Source organism: Ammospiza nelsoni, chromosome 28 (genome assembly GCF_027579445.1).
Source record: "Ammospiza nelsoni isolate bAmmNel1 chromosome 28, bAmmNel1.pri, whole genome shotgun sequence".
NCBI lineage: Eukaryota > Metazoa > Chordata > Aves > Passeriformes > Passerellidae > Ammospiza > Ammospiza nelsoni.
The window spans coordinates 2,290,054-2,315,202 of record NC_080660.1 but is presented as its reverse complement, the minus strand read 5'-3'; the positions used below and the strand labels follow the sequence as shown (position 1 = coordinate 2,315,202).

At 41.1% G+C, this 25,149-nt stretch overlaps 1 protein-coding gene and 1 long non-coding RNA gene across 2 annotated transcripts; both read left to right on the top strand.

The window, feature by feature from the left end:
- Positions 1 to 1,447: 1,447 nt before the first annotated feature.
- HORMAD1 (HORMA domain containing 1) lies at positions 1,448 to 22,473 on the top strand. The gene is made up of 14 exons (XM_059490247.1): positions 1,448 to 1,514; positions 1,630 to 1,681; positions 1,911 to 2,055; positions 2,341 to 2,404; positions 5,643 to 5,679; positions 6,012 to 6,032; positions 6,137 to 6,163; positions 6,745 to 6,812; positions 8,457 to 8,605; positions 12,224 to 12,480; positions 13,865 to 13,928; positions 16,651 to 16,718; positions 18,552 to 18,635; positions 22,190 to 22,473. Exons 2-14 carry the CDS (start codon positions 1,649 to 1,651, stop codon positions 22,268 to 22,270), a joined length of 1,098 nt encoding a protein of 365 aa, XP_059346230.1. The 5' UTR covers positions 1,448 to 1,514; positions 1,630 to 1,648; the 3' UTR covers positions 22,271 to 22,473.
- Positions 22,474 to 22,843: 370 nt separating this feature from the next.
- On the top strand, positions 22,844 to 24,257 carry LOC132085096 (uncharacterized). Its single transcript, XR_009420145.1, has 2 exons — positions 22,844 to 23,303; positions 23,419 to 24,257. It is a non-coding gene; the product is annotated as an uncharacterized LOC132085096 (long non-coding RNA).
- The last annotated feature ends 892 nt before the right edge of the window (positions 24,258 to 25,149 follow it).

Sequence of the window (25,149 nt, the reverse complement as noted above, 5' to 3'; positions counted from 1 at the left end):
CTTTGTTTTGGCCCAGATGGAGTTTGGATGCCATTTTAGCCCAGGGCAATACAGAAATTACAGTGTGTAATGTAAATTCTTATCACTGCTTGTTAACAACAAATCATCCACACATTGCACGAAACTTGATTCAAATTCACAGCCCCTAAATAAATCCACTGTGGGTCACTGTGTCCTAAAGGGGTTCTTTTTTATTATTAATTATTCCTACGTGTATTATCCCCAGGATTATGGCGCTTCCCCAATATGAAGCCTAAATATGTTACTTTGTTTTGGTCCAGCTGGAGTTTGGACACACTGTGTGCCATTTTATCCCAAGGCAAAAATAAAACCCATACCTTTATAACAAAGTTACTTTAACATCACACATAGAGAATCCATTTGAACATTTGCGAAAAGCCAATATTATAACGTGTATCTATAACACGAGGGAATGGCTGGAGCTGTCAGCGAGGTTTAAATTGGATTATCAGGAAAGGATCTTCCCCCAGAGGGTGATGGCGCTGACCCAAAGCTGCCAGACCTCCAGAAGCGTTCCGACAACGCTCTCAGGGTGGGGCTTTTGGGGTGTCAGTACAGGAACAGGGATGAAAAATTAAAAATAAAATCTTTGTAATTCCCTCACAGCCCAGAAGATTCCACAACCTCCCGACCCCTCACAGCCGGGGCACAGCTGCGCATGCACGGCGCGCGCGGGGCGCCGGCTGAGGGCAAGCCCCGCCCCCTGCAGGCAAGCCCCGCCCCCTGTAGGCAAGCCCCGCCCCCTACGTTTGCGCACGGCCCCGCGGCGGAGCCCCCTGAGGGCGAGGGCGGGAAAGGCGCCCTGAGGGTGGGGGCGGGCGCTTCTCTCATCTCCTTTCCCTCATCTTCCTTCTTTCTCCTCACATTCTTCTCCAGCTTTTCCTCGATTATCTCTCTCACCTCACCTCCGAATTTTGTTGCCCGCCGCCCCGCGCTGCTCTGCAGCGTTGTGTCTTCGTGCTTGCCTCAGTTTCCCTCGAAGCAGGTGGTGGTTTCTGGGCTGAGGCTTGAGGGGAGCGGCTCCTTCCTCACCGCCGCCCTGTGCTGCCATCGGGGGGTTTATGGAGGATTACTGAGCGGAGCTCGGTGCCCTTTGTGATCCAGACCTTATTTCTAACTTGGGGAAGGTGTTTTCCTCAGGCGTGGGCGAATTTGTTATTCCTGAGTTGGGGGGAATGTTTGTGTGGAGTCAGGCTTAGAGTGGTGAGGGTTCAGATTCTCCCACACTCATTTCAATTATAGATGAAAACAACTCAAGTCTGGGGGTGTTCGAAATGTGGGGAGCATTTTCCTAAAGTCCTTTGAAAGTCCTGTGGGTTGGGCACCAGTTAGTACTGAAGAGAACTGCTTTTAGATGTTCATATTTCATAGAAATACAGATATAAACATTCTAATTATTGCATCCTGTAGCCTCAGGGAAGCCGTGAAAATCAAGAATCTGATACTGGGGATGATCAGAGGAGCCATCCTGCTCTGTTTTGTGAAAAACACAGGTTTATTTGAGCTGGTGAATTGAGCAGGAGGTGTTTGTAAATCCAGGGAATGCCCTGGAGAAGCTGCAGCCCCTTTTTCTTTATCCAGGTCCTAATGTAGATGTTTCGTTGACAGGCACAGGAATCTCTGCAGAATGGCAACTGCTCAGAAGCAAAGGAATTCTGTGGTATGGTTTTGTTTGGGTATTTCAGCACAATAATGGGAAAACAGGGTAATTTAGTCTTTTAATTATGAATAAAGAATAGATAGAAAGAAATATAGAAAAATAATTTGAATTTTGTTGTGTGCTTGGTAGAAACCAGCTGTGTCCCGCAAATACTGTAACACCAAGTGTCAGGAATGTGCTTAACTTTATAAATCCCCAAAATTCATTGGTTTCTCGCTGGGATTTTCAGAGTGCAGTTGTATTTCCCAAGAAAATCGCCACGGAGCAGCAATCCCTGATGCTGGTGAAGAGGCTCCTGGCGGTGGCAGTGTCCTGCATCACTTACCTGAGGGGAATCTTCCCTGAAAGTGCCTATGGAACCAGATACATGGATGGTGAGGGGCTGTTTCCATCAGAATTTACAAAAATTCTTGTCATGGAGTTGTTTTTAAGGCCACATGGTCTTTTTAATGAGTGGATGCCATTTTGATGCATGCAATGGAAATTTCACGTATGAATAAATTACATTTTGTTATTGCTGCTGCTGCTAACTCAGCATTAAAGCAAAGCTCAGTAATCTTAATTTTAGTCTCTTCTTGATATGTGCTTTTAGACATTGAACTTTTCATTGCACTTTGTCCTAAGTTAATGTGTGTGTGTTTTTTGGGTTTTTTTTTGAGATGTTTGTGTGAAAATTCTGCGGGAAGACAAAAACTCTCCTGGCTCTAGCCAGCTGGTGAAATGGTAAGTTGATTACACACAGGTAAGATTTCCTCAGCATCTAAATGCTCAAAGGTTCATTCCTGGCTGTTTGCAGAAAAAGGCAAAAAGTTCTCTCCCACATTTGTGTCCCAATGGTATTTTCAGCTCAGGGCTTAGGACAGCATAAATCTCTGTTTGCAGAGTGACTATACTTTATTAAATACTTTATATTCACTAAATAAACACTAAATATCTAACACTATGTATTTGTAGACTTCATTCCTCTGAGCATGAGCTAAATAAATAAAATACTAAATATCTAACACCAAAAAAACTAAATAAACACTAAATATCTAACACTATGCATTTGTAGACTTCATTCCTCTGAGCATGAGCTAAATAAATAAAACACTAAATATCTAACACCAAATAAACTAAATAAACACTAAACATCTAACACTAAATAAACTAAATAAACACTAAATATCTAACACTAAATAAACTAAATAAACACTAAATATCTAACACTAAATAAACACTAAATATCTACCACTAAATAAACTAAATAAACACTAAACATCTAAATAAACTAAATAAACACTAAACATCTAACACTAAATAAACTAAATAAACACTAAATATCTACCACTAAATAAACTAAATAAACACTAAATATCTACCACTAAATAAACTAAATAAACACTAAACATCTAAATAAATTAAATAAACATCTAACACTAAATAAACTAAATAAACACTAAATATCTACCACTAAATAAACTAAATAAACACTAAATATCTAACACTAAATAAACAGTAAATATCTAACACTAAATAAACACTAAAGATCTAACACTAAATAAACTAAATAAACACTAAATATCTAACACCAAAAAAACTAAATAAACACTAAATATCTAACACTAAATAAACTAAATAAACACTAAACATCTAACACTAAATAAACTACATAAACACTAAATATCTAACACTAAATAAACTAAATAAACACTAAATATCTAACACTAAATAAACTAAATAAACACTAAATATCTAACACTAAATAAACTAAATAAACACTAAATATCTAACACTAAATAAACTAAATAAACACTAAACATCTAACACTAAATAAACTAAATAAACACTAAATATCTAACACTAAATAAACTAAATAAACACTAAATATCTAACACTAAATAAACTAAATAAACACTAAACATCTAACACTAAATAAACTAAATAAACACTAAACATCTAACACTAAATAAACTAAATAAACACTAAATATCTAACACTATGCATTTGTAGACTTCATTCCTCTGAGCATGAGCACTCAAGGATGCACAAAAATGCAAAAATCTAAAAGCAGTTCCTCTCTAGTTGCTCAGGAGACTCAAAGCCACCATTTTGCATCTGAAATTTAAATATCTCACAGGTTTTATTTTAATTAATTAATTTATTTAATAAACAAACCCAATTTTTGTTTGTTGACTCTAAGAAAAAAAAAATTATAGGGTAAATTTTGATTCCCTGATTGGGTCTTGCATAAAAAGTAAATAGTAACATCTAAATAAAGGTAATAATTTCTTTATGCTTCAGCAATGTTGCAGATCAGCTGAATTACTGATTTATAAATCAGTAATTATAAATGATAATAAAATCATGGACCTCGAAACTCAACTTCCTCCAACCTCTGCCATGGACACAACAACCAGACCAAGCTGCTCCCCTGATTAATGAATACAAAATGTTTTTACTGATAAATTGATTATATTTTAAATTGATTTACCCCCAAATTATATTTTTAATTACTCTTTCAATAGCTTGGGGTGATTTGGTGTTACACATTTTGCATCACTGCTAATAAGATAGAATGATGGATAATGTTTTTTATTTCTTTAATGCAGTAAGAATAAACACCAAAGTTTCATTTTTTTGGTGCTCTTGCATAAAAACAAAATGGCAACATCTAAATAAAGGTAAAAACTCCTTTGTGCTTCAGCAATGTTGCAGATCAGCTGAATTGCTGATTTATAAATCAGTAATTATAAATGATAATAAATCATGGACCTTGAAACTCAACTTTCTCCAACCTCTGCCATGGACACAACAACCAGACCAAGCTGCTCCCCTGATTAATGAATACAAAATGTTTTTACTGATAAATTGATTATATTTTAAATTTATTTACCTCCAGATTGTATTTTAATTGATTTACCTCCAAATTATATTTTTAATTACTCTTTGAATAGGTTGGAGTATTTTGGTGTTACACATTTTGTATCACTGCCAATAAGATAGAATGATGGATAAGTGTTATTTATTTCTTTAATGCAGTAAGAATAAACACCAAAGTTTCATTTTTTTGGTGCTCTTGCATAAAAACAAAATGGCAACATCTAAATAAAGGTAAAAACTCCTTTGTGCTTCAGCAATGTTGCAGATCAGCTGAATTGCTGATTTATAAATCAGTAATTATAAATGATAATAAATCATGGACCTCGAAACTCAACTTCCTCCAACCTCTGCCATGGACACAACAACCAGACCAAGCTGCTCCCCTGATTAATGAATACAAAATGTTTTTACTGATAAATTGATTATATTTTAAATTGATTTACCTCCAAATTATATTTTTAATTACTCTTTGAATAGGTTGGAGTATTTTGGTGTTACATTTTGTATCACTGCCAATAAGATAGAATGATGGATAAGTGTTATTTATTTCTTTAATACAATAAGAATAAACACCAAAGTTTCATTTTTTTGGTGCTCTTGCATAAAAACAAAATGGCAACATCTAAATAAAGGTAAAAACTCCTTTGTGCTTCAGCAATGTTGCAGATCAGCTGAATTGCTGATTTATAAATCAGTAATTATAAATGATAATAAAATCATGGAATGGTTTGGGTTGGAAGGGACCTTGAAACTTCCTCCAACCTCTGCCATGGACACAACAACCAGACCAAGCTGCTCCCCTGATTAATGAATACAAAATGTTTTTACTGATAAATTGATTATATTTTAAATTTATTTACCTCCAGATTGTATTTTAATTGATTTACCTCCAAATTATATTTTTAATTACTCTTTGAATAGGTTGGAGTGTTTTGGTGTTACATTTTGTATCACTGCTAATAAGATAGAATGATGGATAAGTGTTATTTATTTCTTTAATACAATAAGAATAAACACCAAAGTTTCATTTTTTTGGTGCTGTTAGTAAGAAACAAATGAAAATTAGCAGTAGCTGGCCAATCTTCTTTGGTTTTTGCAGGATGTTGGGATGCTATGATGCCTTGCAGAAGAAATATGTGAGTTTTCCAGTCTCATTTCAGTTTTATTGCAATGTTGATTTCACTGAGCTCACTCAGCTGCAGTGTGGGATGCACAAACATTTCTGCAGCAAATTCTTGTAAACAGCAGCACAAAAAGGCAGAGAGGGATCTGTGGCTGTTTTCTCTGCAGCTCAATCCTCTCCTCCTCAGCAGAGGAAGAATTTTTGCTTCCAACAGGCTTTAATTGCCTGGGTTGGATTTCAGAGCTAGAGAAAAGCAGTTTGGGCAGCACAAATGGGCAATGAAATATATTTAATGTTCTTTTTTTTTTGTTTTTGTTTTTTTTTCTCTGTTTATGTTCCTGACAGCTGAGACAGATTGTTCTAGCAGTGAGTATCTCTGAAAAGCAGGGGCATTTTTTAGGGATATTCTTTGAGGAATGTGCAGTTCTCATTCTTTATTTTCTTTTCCTTTATTCTCTTCAAAACCACAGGTTTATACCCAGACAGAAGAGCCTCAGGTAAATCTGCTGGAATATCTCACTGGTGATAATGTGGATGTGGTGAAATGTGGGTACAAACAGAAATATTTAACATGCACCTCTATTTAAAAAGAGCATTTTGAAATACCAGGTGTAACAATGGGAATTTTTACAGTGAGAATTGCCATGTGTGGAATTACATTTGAGGATTTTCAGAAACCAAAATATCACTGCAGGGTGAAATGTCCCATCCCAACTCTGCCTAAAAAATTTGTGGGACTTTTATGGAAAACACAAAACCCACTGGGTGTCACCACAAATGCTCCATTTTCATTCAAACTGGAATATTTAATGCTAAAACCTCCAGCTGATTTTCAAAATATTTGATCACACTGATTCCTGGAAAAGAATCATCATTTTTATGAAGTTTTAAACAGTTTTATGCATTTTTTGCTGTTAATTGCTAGAGGATTAGGAAGCTGTGTTCAGCACATGGGAGTTGGGTTTTAGTTATTTCCTTTTAGTGAGCAGAGCTGCAGCAGGAGTGTTTAGGATCAATTTAATAATTAATTTAATAATTAATTAATTTAATAATTAATTAATCCTGGCTTTGTTTGCAGACAGTCACTGAGTGTTACCACTTCAAGTTCAAGTACACCCACAATGGGCCACTCCTGGATTTTGGCAGGTAAAACCCAAAAAAAAAAAAAAAAAAACCAAAAAACAAACCCACAACATTTTCCTCGGTCACAGCTACAGAGAAATGGCTTATTTGAAGACAATTAATTAAAATACAGTTCAAACTGCTCCCAGCTTCCCTCCTGCATAAAATGCTCCTTAAAATAGAAAAGGAGAACCAGGAGATCCTTGCCCTGCTCTGCAGGCCCTCAGCTGGGAGGAGCTGGGGAACAGAAGGAGAGGTTTTGGCTTTGAGCTGGGATTTGGATCAGCTTCAGGTGGAAATGTTGGAGCTGGGTGCCAAGAGCCACTTGTACACCAGGTTTATTATCATTGGAAATAAATCTGTAGAAAAGTTTTAGTGTTGAGAAAACATTTAGAGAACCTAAATGTGCTCAATGTAGAGGAAACTTGAAGAGAGCCTTTATTTAAGGGAAAGCACATAGGTAGCACTTCCCAGAATTTGGGCTTTCACAAGTGCCTCATTTTCTCTTCCTTTCTCTATTTCTTTGGGGTATTTGGTGCCAGGTGCTGATCTCTGAGCTCTCCTGATGTCTCTGGCTCAGGGTTTGATCCCTCATAGGGCAGAGAACGTGCAGGACTCAGGCAGGGTTAGGAACTGCAGTGCTCCATCTCAGAGCTCAGGCAATGAATGTTTGTCAACAAACAGAGAATGAAACTGCTCACTCTGCATCAAATTTTACTGGAATATTTACCAATACAGCCTGAGCTTGTCTGGCCCTTGCTGCTGAACCAAAAAGTGGCAAACTGTGGTGTTTCACCCCACAGACACTTTGGGCTGTGGATTTGTGGTGTTTGACCCCACAGACACTTTGGGCTGGTTGGATTTGTGGTGTTTCACCCCACAGACACTTTGGGCTGGTTGGATTTGTGATGTTTCACCCCACAGACACTTTTGGCTGTGGGTGTGTGGTGTTTCACCCCATTTTTGGCTGGCTGGGTGTGTGGTGTTTCACCCCACAGACACTTTGGGCTGGTTGGATTTGTGGTGTTTCACCCCACAGACACTTTGGGCTGGTTGGATTTGTGGTGTTTCACCCACAGACACTTTGGGCTGGTTGGATTTGTGGTGTTTCACCCCACAGACACTTTGGGCTGGTTGGATTTGTGGTGTTTCACCCCACAGACACTTTGGGCTGGCTGGGTGCTGCAGTTGGGTGCATGGAGACAATTCCAGGCCTGCAGGAGCTCTGCTGGTGCTGGGATGGAGCTTCCCCCCATAACAGGGGCTGCTCCTCGGGTTTCCCTCTGTGGAGAAGCTTTAAGGTGATGGTGAAGGAAAGGAGTCGGCTCTGATGGAGGGTTGGGATCCAGAGCTTTATTCTCTGAATGCAGCACCAGCTCCAACAGAACTCCCCGAGCCCGTGGTTGCTGCTCCTTTAACCCCAGGGAAGGGGCAGGGAGCCACCAAGCAGGGACAAAGGGACAAAGGACACCTGGATGGCCCAATGCCCCCCAGGGGTTTGAATGTGCCAATCACTCGATTCCTTCTGGAATTCCAGGGCTGACAGACAGCGCTGGGAGGGGGAAGGAGAAATGATTGATAAACCTGGCAGGGAATTATCAAGGGAGGGACCCGAGGTTCTGAGATTACAACACAGCAAAAGCTCAGGTGGCTGCTGTGTGTTTTCAGCAAGGACAAGTCGGAGTGCCCCATCAGCTGTGCAGACACCAAGAGGGCCAGCGTCCTCCTCATCCGCAAGATCTTCATCCTGATGCAGAACCTGAGCCCCCTGCCCAGCGACGTCTGCCTCACCATGAAACTCCTCTACTATGATGAGGGTATGCTGAAAAATCCTTCACCAGGGTTTCTTCTCCTGGCAAGATGAGCAGCCTCAGCTTCTCGGTGTTTTGCTGCTCTGGAATGTGGTCTGGAGATGGTTTATCCAAACATGTGAATTGTTTTTAATTAATGGCCAATCACAGCCAGCTGTGTCAGACTCGCTGAGTCAGGCATGGGTTTTTATTATTCATTCTTTTGCAGCCTTCTGATGTATCCTTTCTCTTTATTTAGTGTAGTTTTAGTATGTGGGATAATATAATATAATATAATATAATATAATATAATATAATATAATATAATATAATATAATATAATATAATATAATATAATATAATATAATATAATATAATTAAAATATAATAGAATAGAATAAAATATAATTAAAATATAATAGAATATAATATAATATAATTAAAATATAATATAATATAATAATGATATTATATGATAGATTATATTATATATAATATAGAATAGAATATATATAACATATAATATGTGATATATGTAATACATCATATTATACATAATATATAATGTATATCATAATATAGAATAGGATAGAATGTTATATAATATAATGTTATATAATGTAATGTAATGTAATATAATGTAATATAATATAAGTTATAATATTATTATATAATATTATATATATTATACATATATTATATAATATTATATACATATATATGTATTAGATAATATATTATGTATTGTATGTTATGTATTATATGTAATATAATATATAATATAATATATATTATATATTACATAATAGATAATATATGATATATATTATATATTACACACGATATAATACATTATATAACATTTTATATAATTTATGTAATATATAATGTTATAGATAATATATTATGTATAACAATAAATTATATATTATATAATATATTGAATATAATACAATATAATATATGTTATATATTATCTAGTATATATTATGTATTATATGCTAGATAATATATATTATATATTACATAATACATAATATAGAATATATACTATGTATTACACAATATATAATATATTATATAGCATATTATACAATTTATGTAATTAATAATGCAGATAATATATTATGTATAACATAATAAATTATATATGATATAATATATTGTCTATAATATAATATAACTTATAATATAATATATTATAATATAATCAATATTGTAATATATTATGTGTTATATAATATAGAATATAAATAATGATGATACTAATGATACTAATAATAATAATAATAATAATAATAATAATAATAATAATAATAATAATAATAATAATAGGCCTTTTGAGAACCTGAAGTCAAATTCTCACTCTCACCTCATCCTGGGGACATCACAACACCACAAGGGTTCACTGCCGTGTCACCCTGATTGATCAGGCTCTGCAAAACAAGCCCAAAAAGGGCATTTTTCAGTTTTTCAGTGGATAATCTTTGTGGCTGCTGGGATTGAAGTAAGGTTGTTTCAGGTGTTGGTGTTTCTCAGGACAGGTTGAATCCCAAGGGGAGGGAATGTGATCTCACTGCAGGAACACAAACCTGGCACTGACTTCTCTGCATTTGGCTGGGTTTTAAAACATTTGGAGTTTCCCAAAGTATGTCAGGCTGTAGCATAATTCCCATTTGGAGTTTCCCAGAGCATGTCAGGCTGTAGCATAATTCCCCATTTGGAGTTTCCCAGAGCATGTCAGGCTGTAGCATAATTCCATTCCCCATTTGGAGTTTCCCAGAGCACGTCAGGCTGTAGCACAATTCCCCATTTGGAGTTTCCCAGAGTATGTCAGGCTGTAGCATAATTCCATTCCCCATTTGGAGTTTCCCAGAGCACATCAGGCTGTAGCACAATTCCCCATTTGGAGTTTCCCAGAGCATGTCAGGCTGTAGCACAATTCCCCATTTGAGGTTTCCCAGAGCACGTCAGGCTGTAGCATAATTCCCATTTGGAGTTTCCCAGAGCACGTCAGGCTGTAGCATAATTCCCATTTGGAGTTTCCCAGAACACGTCAGGCTGTAGCATAATTCCCATTTGGAGTTTCCTAGAGCACGTCAGGCTGTAGCACAATTCCCCATTTGGAGTTTCCCAGAGCACATCAGGCTGTAGCATAATTCCCATTTGGAGTTTCCCAGAATATGTCAGGCTGTAGCACAATTCCCCATCTGGAGTTTCCCAGAGCACGTCAGGCTGTAGCATAATTCCCCATTGGAGTTTCCCAGAGCATGTCAGGCTGTAGCACAATTCCCCATTTGGAGTTTCCCAGAACACGTCAGGCTGTAGCACAATTCCCCATTTGGAGTTTCCCAGAGCATGTCAGGCTGTAGCACAATTCCCCATTGGAGTTTCCCAGAGCACGTCAGGCTGTAGCATAATTCCATTCCCCATTTGAGGTTTCCCAGAGCATGTCAGGCTGTAGCACAATTCCCCATTTGAGGTTTCCCAGAGCATGTCAGGCTGTAGCACAATTCCCCATTTGGAGTTTCCCAGAGCATGTCAGGCTGTAGCATAATTCCATTCCCCATTTGGAGTTTCCCAGAGCACGTCAGGCTGTAGCACAATTCCCCATTTGGAGTTTCCCAGAGTATGTCAGGCTGTAGCATAATTCCATTCCCCATTTGGAGTTTCCCAGAGCACATCAGGCTGTAGCACAATTCCCCATTTGGAGTTTCCCAGAGCACATCAGGCTGTAGCACAATTCCCCATTTGGAGTTTCCCAGAGCATGTCAGGCTGTAGCACAATTCCCCATTTGAGGTTTCCCAGAGCACGTCAGGCTGTAGCATAATTCCCATTTGGAGTTTCCCAGAGCACGTCAGGCTGTAGCATAATTCCCATTTGGAGTTTCCCAGAGCATGTCAGGCTGTAGCACAATTCCCATTTGGAGTTTCCCAGAGCACGTCAGGCTGTAGCATAATTCCCATTTGGAGTTTCCCAGAATATGTCAGGCTGTAGCACAATTCCCCATTTGGAGTTTCCCAGAGCACGTCAGGCTGTAGCACAATTCCCCATTTGGAGTTTCCCAGAGCATGTCAGGCTGTAGCACAATTCCCCATTTGGAGTTTCCCAGAACACGTCAGGCTGTAGCACAATTCCCCATTTGGAGTTTCCCAGAGCATGTCAGGCTGTAGCACAATTCCCCAGCCTGGAGACTGCCCAAATACCTGGCTCTGCTTTCTGGGTGTGTCACTGCCTTGCAATGACAAATCAGAGCTTCTATTTTCTCTCTTTTTATCTACAACCTCTTCCAAAGAGCTTTACCAGAGCTTTGCCTGTTGTGCTTCATTTACTCCAAACTCAATATTGATTACTCCCCTCCCCACACAATGTTTTGCAGTAACTCTCTATATTTAAAGGAGAAAAGAGTTAAAAAGCATTTCATTTCTCTGCCTTACAATGACAAATCAGAGCTCCTATTTTCTCTCTCTGTACCTCCAACCTCTTCCAAAGAGTTTTACCAGAGCTTTGCCTGTTGTGCTTCATTTACTCCAAACTTGATCCTTCCCCTCCCCAAGCCGTTTTTTGCTGTAACTCTCTCTATTTAAAGGAGAAAAGAGTTAAAATCAGTTTTGCAAGACCCAAACCATTTCATTTCTCTGCAGTTACCCCCCCTGATTACCAACCCCCAGGCTTCAAGGAGGCCAAGGACGAGGGGCTGCTGTTCCAGGAGGAGCCCATGTACCTGAACGTGGGGGAAGTGCCAACACCTTTCCACCTGCTGAAACTGAAAATCACAACCGAGAGACAGCGCATGGAGAGTGTTGATAAGAGCATCCTAAAGCAGGGAGAGACTGCTGAGCCTCTCCAGGTGTGTGGGGTGAGCAGAGATGACCCAGAGGAGGAGAGCCAGGACATGAATGTAAGAGCACAGACTTTGCTTTGGGTAGCTTTTAAAATTTTTGGAGTGCATCATCTAAAAAAAGTCCATTATTATTTCACTGTGTGTGATTTTTAGATATGGTTAAGCAGGACAAGATATCTTACATTTGTTTTTTTCCTTAATTTTCCTGCTCCAGTTGGCAATGTTGAAGCAGTGCCTGCCATCTCTATTTTCAGACATTTTTAAGCAGGACAAAATGCCTGAAATTCATTTTTTCATTCATTTTCCTGCTCTGCTCCAATTTGCAGTGTTGAAGCAGTGCCTGCCATCTCTATTTTCAGACATTTTTAAGCAGGACAAAATGCCTTAAATTCATTTTTTCCTTAATTTTCCTGCTCTGCTCCAATTTGCACTGTTGAAGCAGTGCCTGCCATCTCTATTTTCAGATATTTTTAAGCAGGACAAGATATCTTACATTTGTTTTTTTCTTAATTTTCCTGCTCCAATTTGCAGTGTTGAAGCAGTGCCTGCCATCTCTATTTTCAGACATTTTTAAGCAGGACAAAATGCCTTAAATTCATTTTTTCCTTAATTTTCCTGCTCCAGTTTGCAGTGTTGAAGCAGTGCCTGCCATCTCTATTTTCAGACATTTTTAAGCAGGACAAAATGCCTTAAATTCATTTTTTCCTTAATTTTCCTGCTCCAGTTTGCAGTGTTGAAGCAGTGCCTGCCATCTCTATTTTCAGACATTTTTAAGCAGGACAAAATGCCTTAAATTCATTTTTTCCTTAATTTGCCTGCTCCAATTTGCAGTGTTGAAGCAGTGCCTGCCATCTCCATTTTCAGATATTTTTAAGCAGGACAAAATGCCTTAAATTCCTTTTTCCCTAATTTTCCTGCTCCAGTTTGCAGTGTTGAAGCAGTGCCTGCCATCTCTATTTTCAGACATTTTTAAGCAGGACAAAATGCTTTAAATTCATTTTTTGCTTAATTTTCCTGCTCCAGTTTGCAGTGTTGAAGCAGTGCCTGTGCACGAGGAGCAGCAGAGGGACAGCTCACACCATGGGGACACTGCCATCTCTATTTTCAGATATTTTTAAGCAGGACAAAATGCCTTAAATTCATTTTTTCCTTCATTTTCCTGCTCCACTGAAGCAGTGCCTGGGCACGAGGAGCAGCAGAGGGACAGCTCACACCATGGGGACACTGCCATCTCTATTTTCAGATATTTTTAAGCAGGACAAAATGCCTTAAATGCCAAAATGCCACATGTCCCAGCACAGGGCACAGATGGAACCTCACCCTGCCATGTCACTGTCACTTATTTCAGTTTTTTCCACCACAAATCCATCTCAAAATTGTGTCCTTAATCACTTCTCCCTTGTGTGCCTGCAGTCAGTGACAAACCTGTTTCTTGATCCAGGAGGATCCTGCCTTGGATAATGAAGTGGAAGATAAGAATCATGGGAATATTTCAGAAGCTCAAGGTAATGTTTGTATTTTTTATATTATAGTTTTTAGATAATAATCTCAAGTATATTATGTTTTAAAATATTTGTGTTAAGTGATATTAATGTTATATTGTTATATAATGTATTATATATTATAGTACATATAGTACATATAGTGCATATTGTATTATATTATATTATATTATATTATATTATATTATATTATATTATATTATATTATATTATATTATATTATATTATATTATATTATATTATATTATATTATATTATATTAGTTAGTCATGCATTATATATATTATAATATACATTATATATTATAGATATTTAATATAATGTGTATTAAATATAATATACATTATATATTACATTACATATATTATATATAGTGTTTATATTATATAATATATATTTTATTATATATACAATATATTATATATATTGTATAATATTTATTATATATTATATATTGTATATATGATATTATATATTATATATAATATAAATTATATCACCAGAATGTGTTTTGTTTTATGGACAGAAACCTCACCAAATTTGTTTTGTTTTATGAACAAAAACCTCACCAGAATGAGTTTTGTTTTATGAAACCTCACCAAATTTGTTTTGTTTTATGGACAGAAAACTCACCAGAGTGGGTTTTGTTTATGAACAAAAACCTCGCCAGAATGTGTTTTGTTTTATGAACAAAAACCTCACCAGAATGTGTTTTGTTTTATGGACAGAAACCTCACCAGAGTGGATTTTGTTTTATGAAACCTCACCAAATTTGTTTTGTTTCATGGACAGAAACCTCACCTGAGTGGGTTTTATTTTACAAACCATTCTGTGTTTGGCTCTGCCCTTTCCCTGTGTGCTGCAGCACTTTGAGAATTGCAGGTGAACTTTTTTGGCATCACAAAATACAATCCCAGTGTGTTTTGTTTTATGGACAGAAACCTCACCAGAATGTGTTTTGTTTTATGAAACCTCACCAGAGTGTGTTTTGTTTTATGAAACCTCACCAGAGTGTGTTTTGTTTTATGGACAGAAGTAATTCCCAATTCCCAACATCCCAGCCATCAGGGTAAAGCCATTCCCTGTTCCTGCCCCTCCTGACCTTGTCCAAAATCCCTCTCCTGGAGCCCCTTGAGGCACTGGAAGGGGCTCTGAGCTCTCCTTGGAGCATTTTCTGCAGCCTGAACAACCCCAACTCTCTCAGCCTTTCCTTGTAGAAGAGCTTGAATAGGTACAACTATTTTTGTTAGGATGAATCCCAAAAAATGAGTTTCCTCAAGTGGTTTTTTTCCCTAACATTGCAAATAAAATCTGTCAGTAAATAACTCTCCTGGAAACTCCCCACTGCTGGCTTTTAATCACAGCTCCAAAATGTGCACCCAGACTTTCTCCAGCTCAAATCAGCCACCAAATTGTCCTCAGGCATCTCAGGAGCTTCTTTTTCAGACTTGAGATAGAGCAGATGATGCTTTGTGTTCACATTGCATTTCAGGAGCTTCTTTTTCAGACTTGAGATGGAGCAGAGGATGCTTTGTGTTCACATTGCATTTCAGGAGTTTCTTTTTCAGATTTGAGATAGAGGATGCTTTGTGTTCACATTGCATTACAGGAGTTTCCTTTATAGATTTGAGATGGAGCAGAGGATGCTTTGTGTTCACATTGCATTTCAGGAGTTTCTTTTTCAGATTTGAGACAGAGCAGAGGATGCTTTGTGTTCACATTGCATTTCAGGAGTTTCTTTTATAGATTTGAGATGGAGCAGAGGATGCTTTGTGTTCACATTGCATTACAGGAGTTTCTTTTTCAGACTTGAGATAAATCAGAGGATGCTTTGTGTTCACATTGCATCTCAGGAGTTTCCTTTATAGATTTGAGATAGATCAGAGGATGCTTTGTGTTCACATTGCATTTCAGGAGTTCCTTTTAGACTTGAGATGGAGCAGAGGATGCTTTGTGTTCACATTGCATCTCAGGAGTTTCCTTTTCAGTTTTGAGATGGAGCAGAGGATGCTTTGTGTTCACATTTCCCCATTTTGCCCAGGGGCCTGAGGACTCAACTTTGCTGCCAAACAAACTGAAGGAGGAATTGCTGCTTGTTGCATCCAGACAATCTGGAACCCATTTGCTGTACAGAAATGTTGGATTTGGGTTGGTTTTTTTTGTTGTTGTGGTTTTTTTTTGTTTGTTTATTTTTTGAGAAGAAACATTTGCAGCTTTGCCAAACCAGGTGCCATTTCCAAGCTGTTGAAAAATAATGGTCGGAATGTGTAGGAAACAGCACATGTGGATCAGAATTTTTGTTTTGACAATTCTAGTAGGCTGCAGAACTGGAATAACCACGTGAAGGTGTGCCTGATTCTTCTGAAGAGCCATAAAAATTCCAAAAATCCAGAAAATTTCTTGTCCTGGGGAGTTGGCAAATATTTTATTTACAGGAACCACGAGGCACAGGCTCAGGTTTGAATCAAATCCTTAAGCATGGCAGTGTGTGAGTGAGCTGGGGTCAAACCCTGTGTGTGAGCTGGGGGATGGCAGAGTTAAAGAATAAATTCAAACCTTGGTGGAGTTAAGGGTGTGCTCTGTAAGGAGCTGCTCCCAGCAGTTATAAAGTCAGAAAATTCGGAGCTTTTTCTTAATTAGTAACGTTCTTGGGGGCAGAGCTGGTGTTGTTTGCTTTGGATTGTTGATTTTTTTCAACCTTTATTCAACTCTCTAATTCTTTCAGGAAAGAATTCAGCTCATGGAGATGAAGCTGGAGGGATCCAGACTCCTGCCCATGTTTCCAATCCTCAGGTAGGAAAACTCTGCTCTGTCATCTTCAGCTTTTTCTGGAGCTCCTGAAAAAGCTCCTTCTTCCTTGGAGTGATTCATGGCTGACCTGCTGAAGCCTCATTTCCCACAGTCACAATTCCCAGCCACAAAATTCCTTCACATTTCACTCCCTGCTCTTTTCCAGAACTATTCCAAAGCACTCCCAAAGGGCTGTTCCTCTGAAATACAAAACAAACAGGTGCTGGGACTGTTTCTGAGGGAAAAGGGGGAATTTAATTTCCATTTTAATAATGGAAATAATTAGCAGGGAATTCCAGTGCCAATTCTGACAAAGCAAAGCTTGTTTAAAACTCGATTCAAACTTCAAAATTCAAGTTTATTGAATTCCTTCACATTTCACTTCCTGGTGTTTTCCACATTTCACTTCCTGGTGTTTTCCAGAACTATTCCAAAGCACTGCCAAAGGGCTGTTCCTCTGAAATACAAAACAAACAGGTGCTCTGACTGTTTCTGAGGGAAAAGGGGGAATTTAATTTCCATTTTAATAATGGAAATACATGGAAATGGAAATAATTAGCAGGGAAAGCTTGTTTAAAACTCGATTCAGACTTCAAAATTCAAGTTTATTTAATTCCTTTACATTTCACTTCCTGGTGTTTTCCAGAACTATTCCAAAGCACTGCCAAAGGGCTGTTCCTCTGAAATACAAAACAAACAGGTGCTCTGTTTCTGAGTGAAAAGGGGGAATTTAATTTCCATTTTAATAATGGAAATAATTAGCAGGGAATTCCCCTGCTAATTCTGACTAAGCAAAGCTTGTTTAAAACTCGATTCAAACTTCAAAATTCAAGTTTATTGAATTCCTTCACATTTCACTTCCTGGTGTTTTCCAGAACTATTCCAAAGCACTGCCAAAAGGCTGTTCCTCTGAAATACAAAACAAACAGGTGCTCTGACTGTTTCTGAGGGAAAAGGGGGAATTTAATTTCCATTTTAATAATGGAAATACATGGAAATGGAAATAATTAGCAGGGAAAGCTTGTTTAAAACTTGATTCAGACTTCAAAATTCAAGTTTATTTAATTCCTTTACATTTCACTTCCTGGTGTTTTCCAGAACTATTCCAAAGCACTCCCAAAGGGCTGTTGCTCTGAAATACAAAACAAACAGGTGCTCTGACTGTTTCTGAGGGAAAAGGGGGAATTTAATTTCCATTTTAATAATGGAAATAATTAGCAGGGAATTCCAGTGCTAATTCTGACTAAGCAAAGTTTGTTTAAAACTTGATTCAAACTTCAAAATTCAAGTTTATTGAATTCCTTCACATTTCACTTCCTGGTGTTTTCCAGAACTATTCCAAAGCACTGACAAAGGGCTGTTGCTCTGAAATACAAAACAAACAGGTGCTGGGACTGTTTCTGAGTGAAAAGGGGGAATTTAATTTCCATTTTAATAATGGAAATAATTAGCAGGGAATTCCAGTGCTAATTCTGACAAAGCAACGCTTGTTTAAAACTCGATTCAAACGTCAAAATTCAAGTTTTTAAGTTTGAAAAACAAAACCAGCACATGCTTCTCTCTTCCAGGGCTCTCCAGCACACCCAGCTGTGATTTCCAGGGATTTTTACCATTTAAACCCCCCCAAAATTCAGTCTGAACTCAGGCACTGTGCAGAGCAGTGAATTCCCCACACTGAGCCTTGCTGGGTGTCTCCAGGGTGAATTTTTGCTGCTGTAACAAAGCAAAATCTGCTTGAATTACATTTTTGTTGTAATTTTAGTAATTTTAGTTGTAGTTTTAGTTACAGTTTTTTTAATTAATTTGTTACAGCTTTTTGTAATTTTCTGCTTCCAGGTTGATCATTTGACCCGAAAAACATCTGAGCTGATTGTGTCAGAGAGCAGGACAAGAAGTGGAAAGATATTCCAAAGCTGCATTGTTAGTATCAATTTTTCTTTAATTCTCATCATTTCTGCTGCAAACAGTGAATAAAACTCCAGAGCTTGAATGCATTTGCTATTGGCAGAATGAAATTCTCATCACTTCCTAAATTCCCACTCAATTCCAAAAAGAATTCTCAAGGAGTTGGAAGCTGATTTGATGCAGGTAACACAGGTTGAGAAAGATTCCTAAGTTTTAGTTGATATTTAGCCAAATTTCCTGCTGTGCCAGCAGAGCTCACCCAGTGCTTCCTTGTGCCAAAATTGAAACCTCACCCCTGTGACTCCTTCATTCCAAGAAAAATCCCTTTTTTTTAAATTTAAATTAAATTTGGCAGGCAGTGCTGCTTGTGAGGACCCAAATCCTTCCCACCTGGCACAGCTGGAGCAGATGTTGTGTCCAGGCTGGAATTTGATTTTGGGCCTCATGTCTGTGCTGCTCCTTCACTGACTGAGCTCTGGGAGCCTTCACCAGGTATTTGGAATTTTGGCAATGCTGAGTGAGGGGCAAGTCCTTCTCCAAAACCTTTGGGGTGAATTTTTTTTCTCTCTTCTTTTACACAAGAAATTGTTCCCTGTGAGGGTTGGGATGGAATTCCCAGCAAATCTGCCCCTGGATGCCTGGAATTGTCCCAGGCCAGCTTGGGGCACCCTGGGACATTTTTGAAAAGTGTCCCTGCCATGGCACTGGATGAGCTCTGAAGTCCCTCCCTGTTTCCAACCAATAAAATTCAGAGCTTTTACTTCATTACTAATGTGACAAAAAAAAAAAAAAAAAAAAAAAGAGAAGGTTGTTCTGTTTGCTCACCATCCCTGGGTATTTTTCAAAGAGATTTTACTGAACTTAGTAATAAATTTATTAAGCAAAACACAATTGATTTAAATAACCAAAAGGACAGTGGAGCTAAAGGTTCATTGTCACCATTGAATGAAATTTAAAGGTTCGTTGTCACCTTTGAATGAAATTTAAAGGTTCGTTGTCACCTTTGATTGAAATTTAAAGGTTCGTTGTCACCTTTGAATGAAATTTAAAGGTTCGTTGTCACCTTTTCATGGCACAGTCAGAAGCAGCAGGACAGAGCTCTCAGGAGTTTTTGGGTGCTGAGCAGCCTCTGTAGAGCTGGAATCATGAAATCATGGAATGGTTTGGGTGAAGGGACCTTAAAGCCTGGGCAGGGTCACCTTCCACCATGGCAGGCTGCTCCCAGCCTGGCCTTGGACACTTCCAGGGGTGGGGAATCCATGGAATCATCTGTGCCAGGGCTTCCCCACCCCACAGAGAAGGATTTCTCCCTTATCTCCAACCTCAATTTCCCCTCTTTCAATCTGAACCTCCCCACTCCACAGGGAAGGATTTCTCCCATGTTTCCAACCCCAATTTCCCCCTGTTTCAGTCTGAACCTCCCCACCCCACAGGGAAGGATTTCTCCCTTATCCCCAACCTTAATTTCCCCTCTTTAAGTCTAAATCTTCCCACCCCACAGGGAAGGATTTCTCCCTTATCTCCAACCTCAATTTCCCCTCTTTTTAACCTCCCCACCTCACAGGGAAGGATTTCTCCCATGTTTCCAACCTCAGTTTCCCCTCTTTCAGTCTGAACCTCCCCACCCCACAGGGAAAGATTTCTTCCAATTTCCCCTCTTTCAATCTGAACCTCCCGACCCTACAGGGAAGGATTTCTCCCAAATCTCCAACCTCAATTTCCCCTCTTTCAGTCTGAACCTCCCCCCCTCACAGGGAAGGATTTCTTCCAATTTCCCCTCTTTCAATCTGCAGCTCCCCACTCTACAGGGAAGGATTTCTCCCATGTTTCCAACCTCAGTTTCCCCCTGTTTCAATCTGAACCTCCCCACCCCACAGCGAAGGATTTCTCCCCTATCCCCAACCTCAATTTCCCCTCTTTCAGTCTGAACCTCCCCACCCCACAGGGAAGGATTTCTCCCACATCCCCAACCCAAATTTCCCCGTTTTAGTCTGAACCTCCCCGCCCCACAGGGAAGGATTTCTCCCTTATCTCCAACCTCAGTTTCCCCTCTTTTGAACCTCCCCACCCTACAGGGAAGGATTTCTCCCATGTTTCCAACCTCAGTTTCCCCTCTTTCAGTCTGAACCTCCCCCCCCTCACAGGGAAGGATTTCTCCCCTATCCCCAACCTTAATTTCCCCTCTTTAAGTCTAAATCTTCCCACCCCACAGGGAAGGATTTCTCCCACATCCCCAACCCCAATTTCCCCCTGTTTCAGTCTGAACCTCCCCACCCCACAGGGAAGGATTTCTCCCATGTTTCCAACCTCAGTTTCCCCTCTTTCAGTCTGATCCTCCCCACCCCACAGGGAAGGATTTCTTCCAATTTCCCCTCTTTCAATCTGCAGCTCCTCACCCCACAGGGAAGGATTTCTTCCAAATCTCCAACCTTTCAGTCTGAAAGGTTTCCCTTCTTTCAGTCTGAACCTCCCCACCCCACAGAAGGATTTCTCCCATGTTTCCAACCTCAATTTCCCCCTGTTTCAATCTACACCTCCCCACCCCACAGGGAAGGATTTCTCCCTTCTCCAACCTCAATTTCCCCTCTTTTCAACCTCCCCACCCTACAGGGAAGGATTTCTTCCAATTTCCCCGCTTTCAATCTGCAGCTCCTCACCCCACAGGGAAGGATTTCTCCCCTATCCCCAACCTTAATTTCCCCTCTTTCAGTCTAAATCTTCCCACCCCACAGGGAAGGATTTCTCCCACATCCCCAACCCCAATTTCCCCCTGTTTCAGTCTGAACCTCCCCACCCCACAGGGAAGGATTTCTCCCATGTTTCCACCCTCAGCTTCCCCTCTTTCAGTCTGAACCTCCCCACCCCACAGGAAAGGATTTCTTCCAATTTCCCCTCTTTCAATCTGCAGCTCCTCACCCCACAGGGAAGGATTTCTCCCATGTTTCCAACCTCAATTTCCCCCTGTTTCAATCTACACCTCCCCAACTCACAGGGAAGGATTTCTCCCACATCCTCAACCCCAATTTCCCCCTGTTTCAGTCTGAACCTCCTCACCCCACAGGGAAGGATTTCTCCCCTATCCCCAACCTCAATTTCCCCTCTTTTTAACCTCCCCACCTCACAGGGAAGGATTTCTCCCATGTTTCCAACCTCAGTTTCCCCTCTTTCAGTCTGAACCTCCCCACCCCACAGGAAAGGATTTCTTCCAATTTCCCCTCTTTCAATCTGCAGCTCCTCACCCCACAGGGAAGGATTTCTCCCAAATCTCCAACCTCAATTTCCCCTCTTTCAGTCTGAACTCACCACTCCTTGTCCTGTGCTGCAGTTCCTGCTGCCACAGCTGCAGCAGGAAAACATCCCAACAGGAAAACATCCCAACAGGAAAACATCCCAGCCTTCCTCAGTGGGTCAGTTCTGCCAGGAAACAGCATCCAGATGTTCCTGCAGGCCCAGCACATCTGGGCAGGCACTGGGGTGAGGCTCTGGCTGTGCCACAGCTCTGAGGGTGCCTTTGCCCTGTCCTGGCCCCACAGAGCTCCTGTAATTCCATTGTTGGTTTTCCTTGGCAGCTGCACCAGGCTGAGCCCTCCTCCAGCCAGGAGGTGCTGCCCAAGAGGAGGAAGCTCAGCGAGCCCAAGGAGCAGTTTTAGTGCCCAAAAGGAGGAAATCCAGCAATTCCAAGGAGCAGTTTTGGTTGCCCAAAAGAAGCCCAAGGAGCAGATTTAGTTGCCCAAAGGAGGAAGCTCAGCAATTCCAAGGAGCAGTTTTGGTTGCCCAAAAGAAGCCCAAGGAGCAGTTTTAGTGCCCAAAAGGAGGAAATTCAGCAATTCCAAGGAGCAGTTTTAGTTGCCCAAAAGAAGAAGCCCAAGGATCAGTTTTACTTGCCCAAACTGAAGCTCAGCAATCCCAAGGAGCAGTTTTAGTTGCCCAAAGAATAAAGCTTAGCAAGCCCAAGGATCAGTTTTAGTTGCCCACAAGGAGGAAGCTCAGCAATTCCAAGGAGCAGTTTTGGTTGCCCAAAAGAAGCCCAAGGAGCAGTTTTAGTTGCCCAAAAGAAGAAGCCCAAGGAGCAGTTTTACTTGTCCAAACTGAAGCTCAGCAAGCCCAAGGATCAGTTTTAGTTGCCCAAAAGGATGAAACTCAGCAATCCCAAGGAGCAGTTTTAGTTGCCCAAAGAATAAAGCTTAGCAAGCCCAAGGAGCAGTTTTAGTTGCCCAAAAGGAGGAAGCTCAGCAATTCCAAGGAGCAGTTTTGGTTGCCCAAAAGAAGAAGCCCAAGGAGCAGTTTTACTTGTCCAAACTGAAGCTCAGCAAGCCCAAGGAGCAGTTTTAGTTGCCCAAAAGAAGCCCAAGGAGCAGATTTAGTTGCCCAAAAGGAGGAAATTCAGCAATTCCAAGGAACAGTTTAATTGCCCTAAAGGAAGAAGCTCAGAGAGCCCAAGGAGCAGTTTTAGTTGCCCAAAAGAAGAAGCCCAAGGAGCAGTTTTACTTGCCCAAACTGAAGCTCAGCAATTCCAAGGAACAATTTTTGTTGCCCAAAAGAAGTCCAAGGGAGCAGTTTTAGTTGCCCAAAGGAGGAAATCCAGCAATTCCAAGGAGCAGTTTTAGTTGCCCAAAAGAAGTCCAAGGGAGCAGTTTTAGTTGCCCAAAGGATGAAGCTCAGCAATCCCAAGGAGCAGTTTTAGTTGCCCAAAAGAAGAAGCCCAAGGAGCAGATTTAGTTGCCCAAAGGAGGAAATTCAGCAATTCCAAGGAACAGTTTTAATTGCCCAAAAGAAGAAGCCCAAGGATCAGTTTTAGTTGCCCAAAAGGATGAAGCTCAGCAATCCCAAGGATCAGTTTTAGTTGCCCAAAAGAAGCCCAAGGAGCAGATTTAATTGCCCAAAGGAGGAAATTCAGCAATTCCAAGGATGAGTTTTTGTAGCCCATCTCCCTCTGTCCCAAGTTCTCCACTCCTGTTGCTTGTTCACTGTTGGTTTGAAGGATCTGTTCTGCTCCATCAGCAGTGCCACGAGGATGTTTCTTAAGGAAGGAAAATGTCAGCAAGCCCAGCTGAGGAATTCCAGACTCATTTTGTACAGAAATCCTTGGATTTTTGGGGCTTTGTGGGTTGGCTCCAGGTCCTGATGGTGACGGAGGAAACTCATCCCCAGCACAAGGTTTCAGCAGTGGGCTCTGGTTCTGAGCCTGCCCCAGAACCTCTCCAGTTTTGGGGTGATTTCTGGAATTTTCCACAGGGCTGGGCTGTCAGTTAGAGGCTGTTACAGTTTTTGCAGTTGCAGTTTTTGCCTTTCCCACCGGGATAATTGGAGGAGTTGGACGCTCTGCGTTTCTCCCGGAGCAGAATCACCATCCTCAGGTGAAGAACAAGCTCTCTTCATGCTTTAAATTCCGGGCTCGCTGCCAGAACGCGGGAATTTCGGTCTGCACGGCTCCTCTGCTCGGTTCCAAGGAGCACCGGGAGAGCCCGGTTGAGCTCAGAACGGTTTAAGGCAGGGGTGGGACCCGGTACCGGCACCCCCGAACCGTTCGTTCGGTGTCGGGGAACGGGAGTGAAGGGCGGGGACAGCTGAACGTCCCTGGCGGGTTTGGCTGTTAAATGAACAATGTCCGTTCGTCATTAAACGCCGTTCAGCTTGGAGCGGCGTGTTCCGTTACCGGCGGCGCGGCACGGGAGCGGGGAGGGCACGGGAACGGGATGGGAGAGAGAGACGGGAACGGGACACGGAACGGGAACGGGATGGGAGAGGGAGACGGGAACGGGAACGGGACACGGGACACAGGACGGGAATGGGATGGGAGAGGGAGACGGGACGGGAACGGGAATGGGATGGGAGGGAGGCGGGACTGGAGTGGGAATGGGATGGGAGAGGGAGACGGGATGGGAACGGGAATGGGATGGGAGGGAGGCGGGACTGGAGCGGGAACGGGACACGGGACACAGGACGGGAATGGGATGGGAGAGGGAGACGGGAACGGGAACGGGACACGGAACGGGAACGGGATGGGAGGGGGAGACGGGAATGGGACACGGGACACAGGACGGGAATGGGATGGGAGAGGGAGACGGGATGGGAACGGGAATGGGATGGGAGAGGAGGCGGGACTGGAGCGGGAACGGGACACGGGACGGGAATGGGACACGGGACAGGACAAATAGGGACGGGAACAGGATTTGACACGGAATGGGACACGGGACGGGATTGGACACAGAATGGGACACAGGGCAGAACGGGACTGGAGCGGAGATGGACACGGGACAGGACGGGACTGGAGCAGGGACGGGAACGGGATTGGGATGGGACACGGGACAGGACACGGAATGGGACACAGGAGGGGACTAGAAATAAATCGGGATAGGACGGGACTGGAACAGGGATGTGACACGGGACAGGACACGGAATGGGACAGAGGACGGGACTGGAGCGGGGATGGACACGGGACAGGACGGGACTGGAGCGGGAACGGGATTGGGATGTGACACGGGACGGGACACAGAATGGGACCCAGGAGGTGACACGGGATAGGACA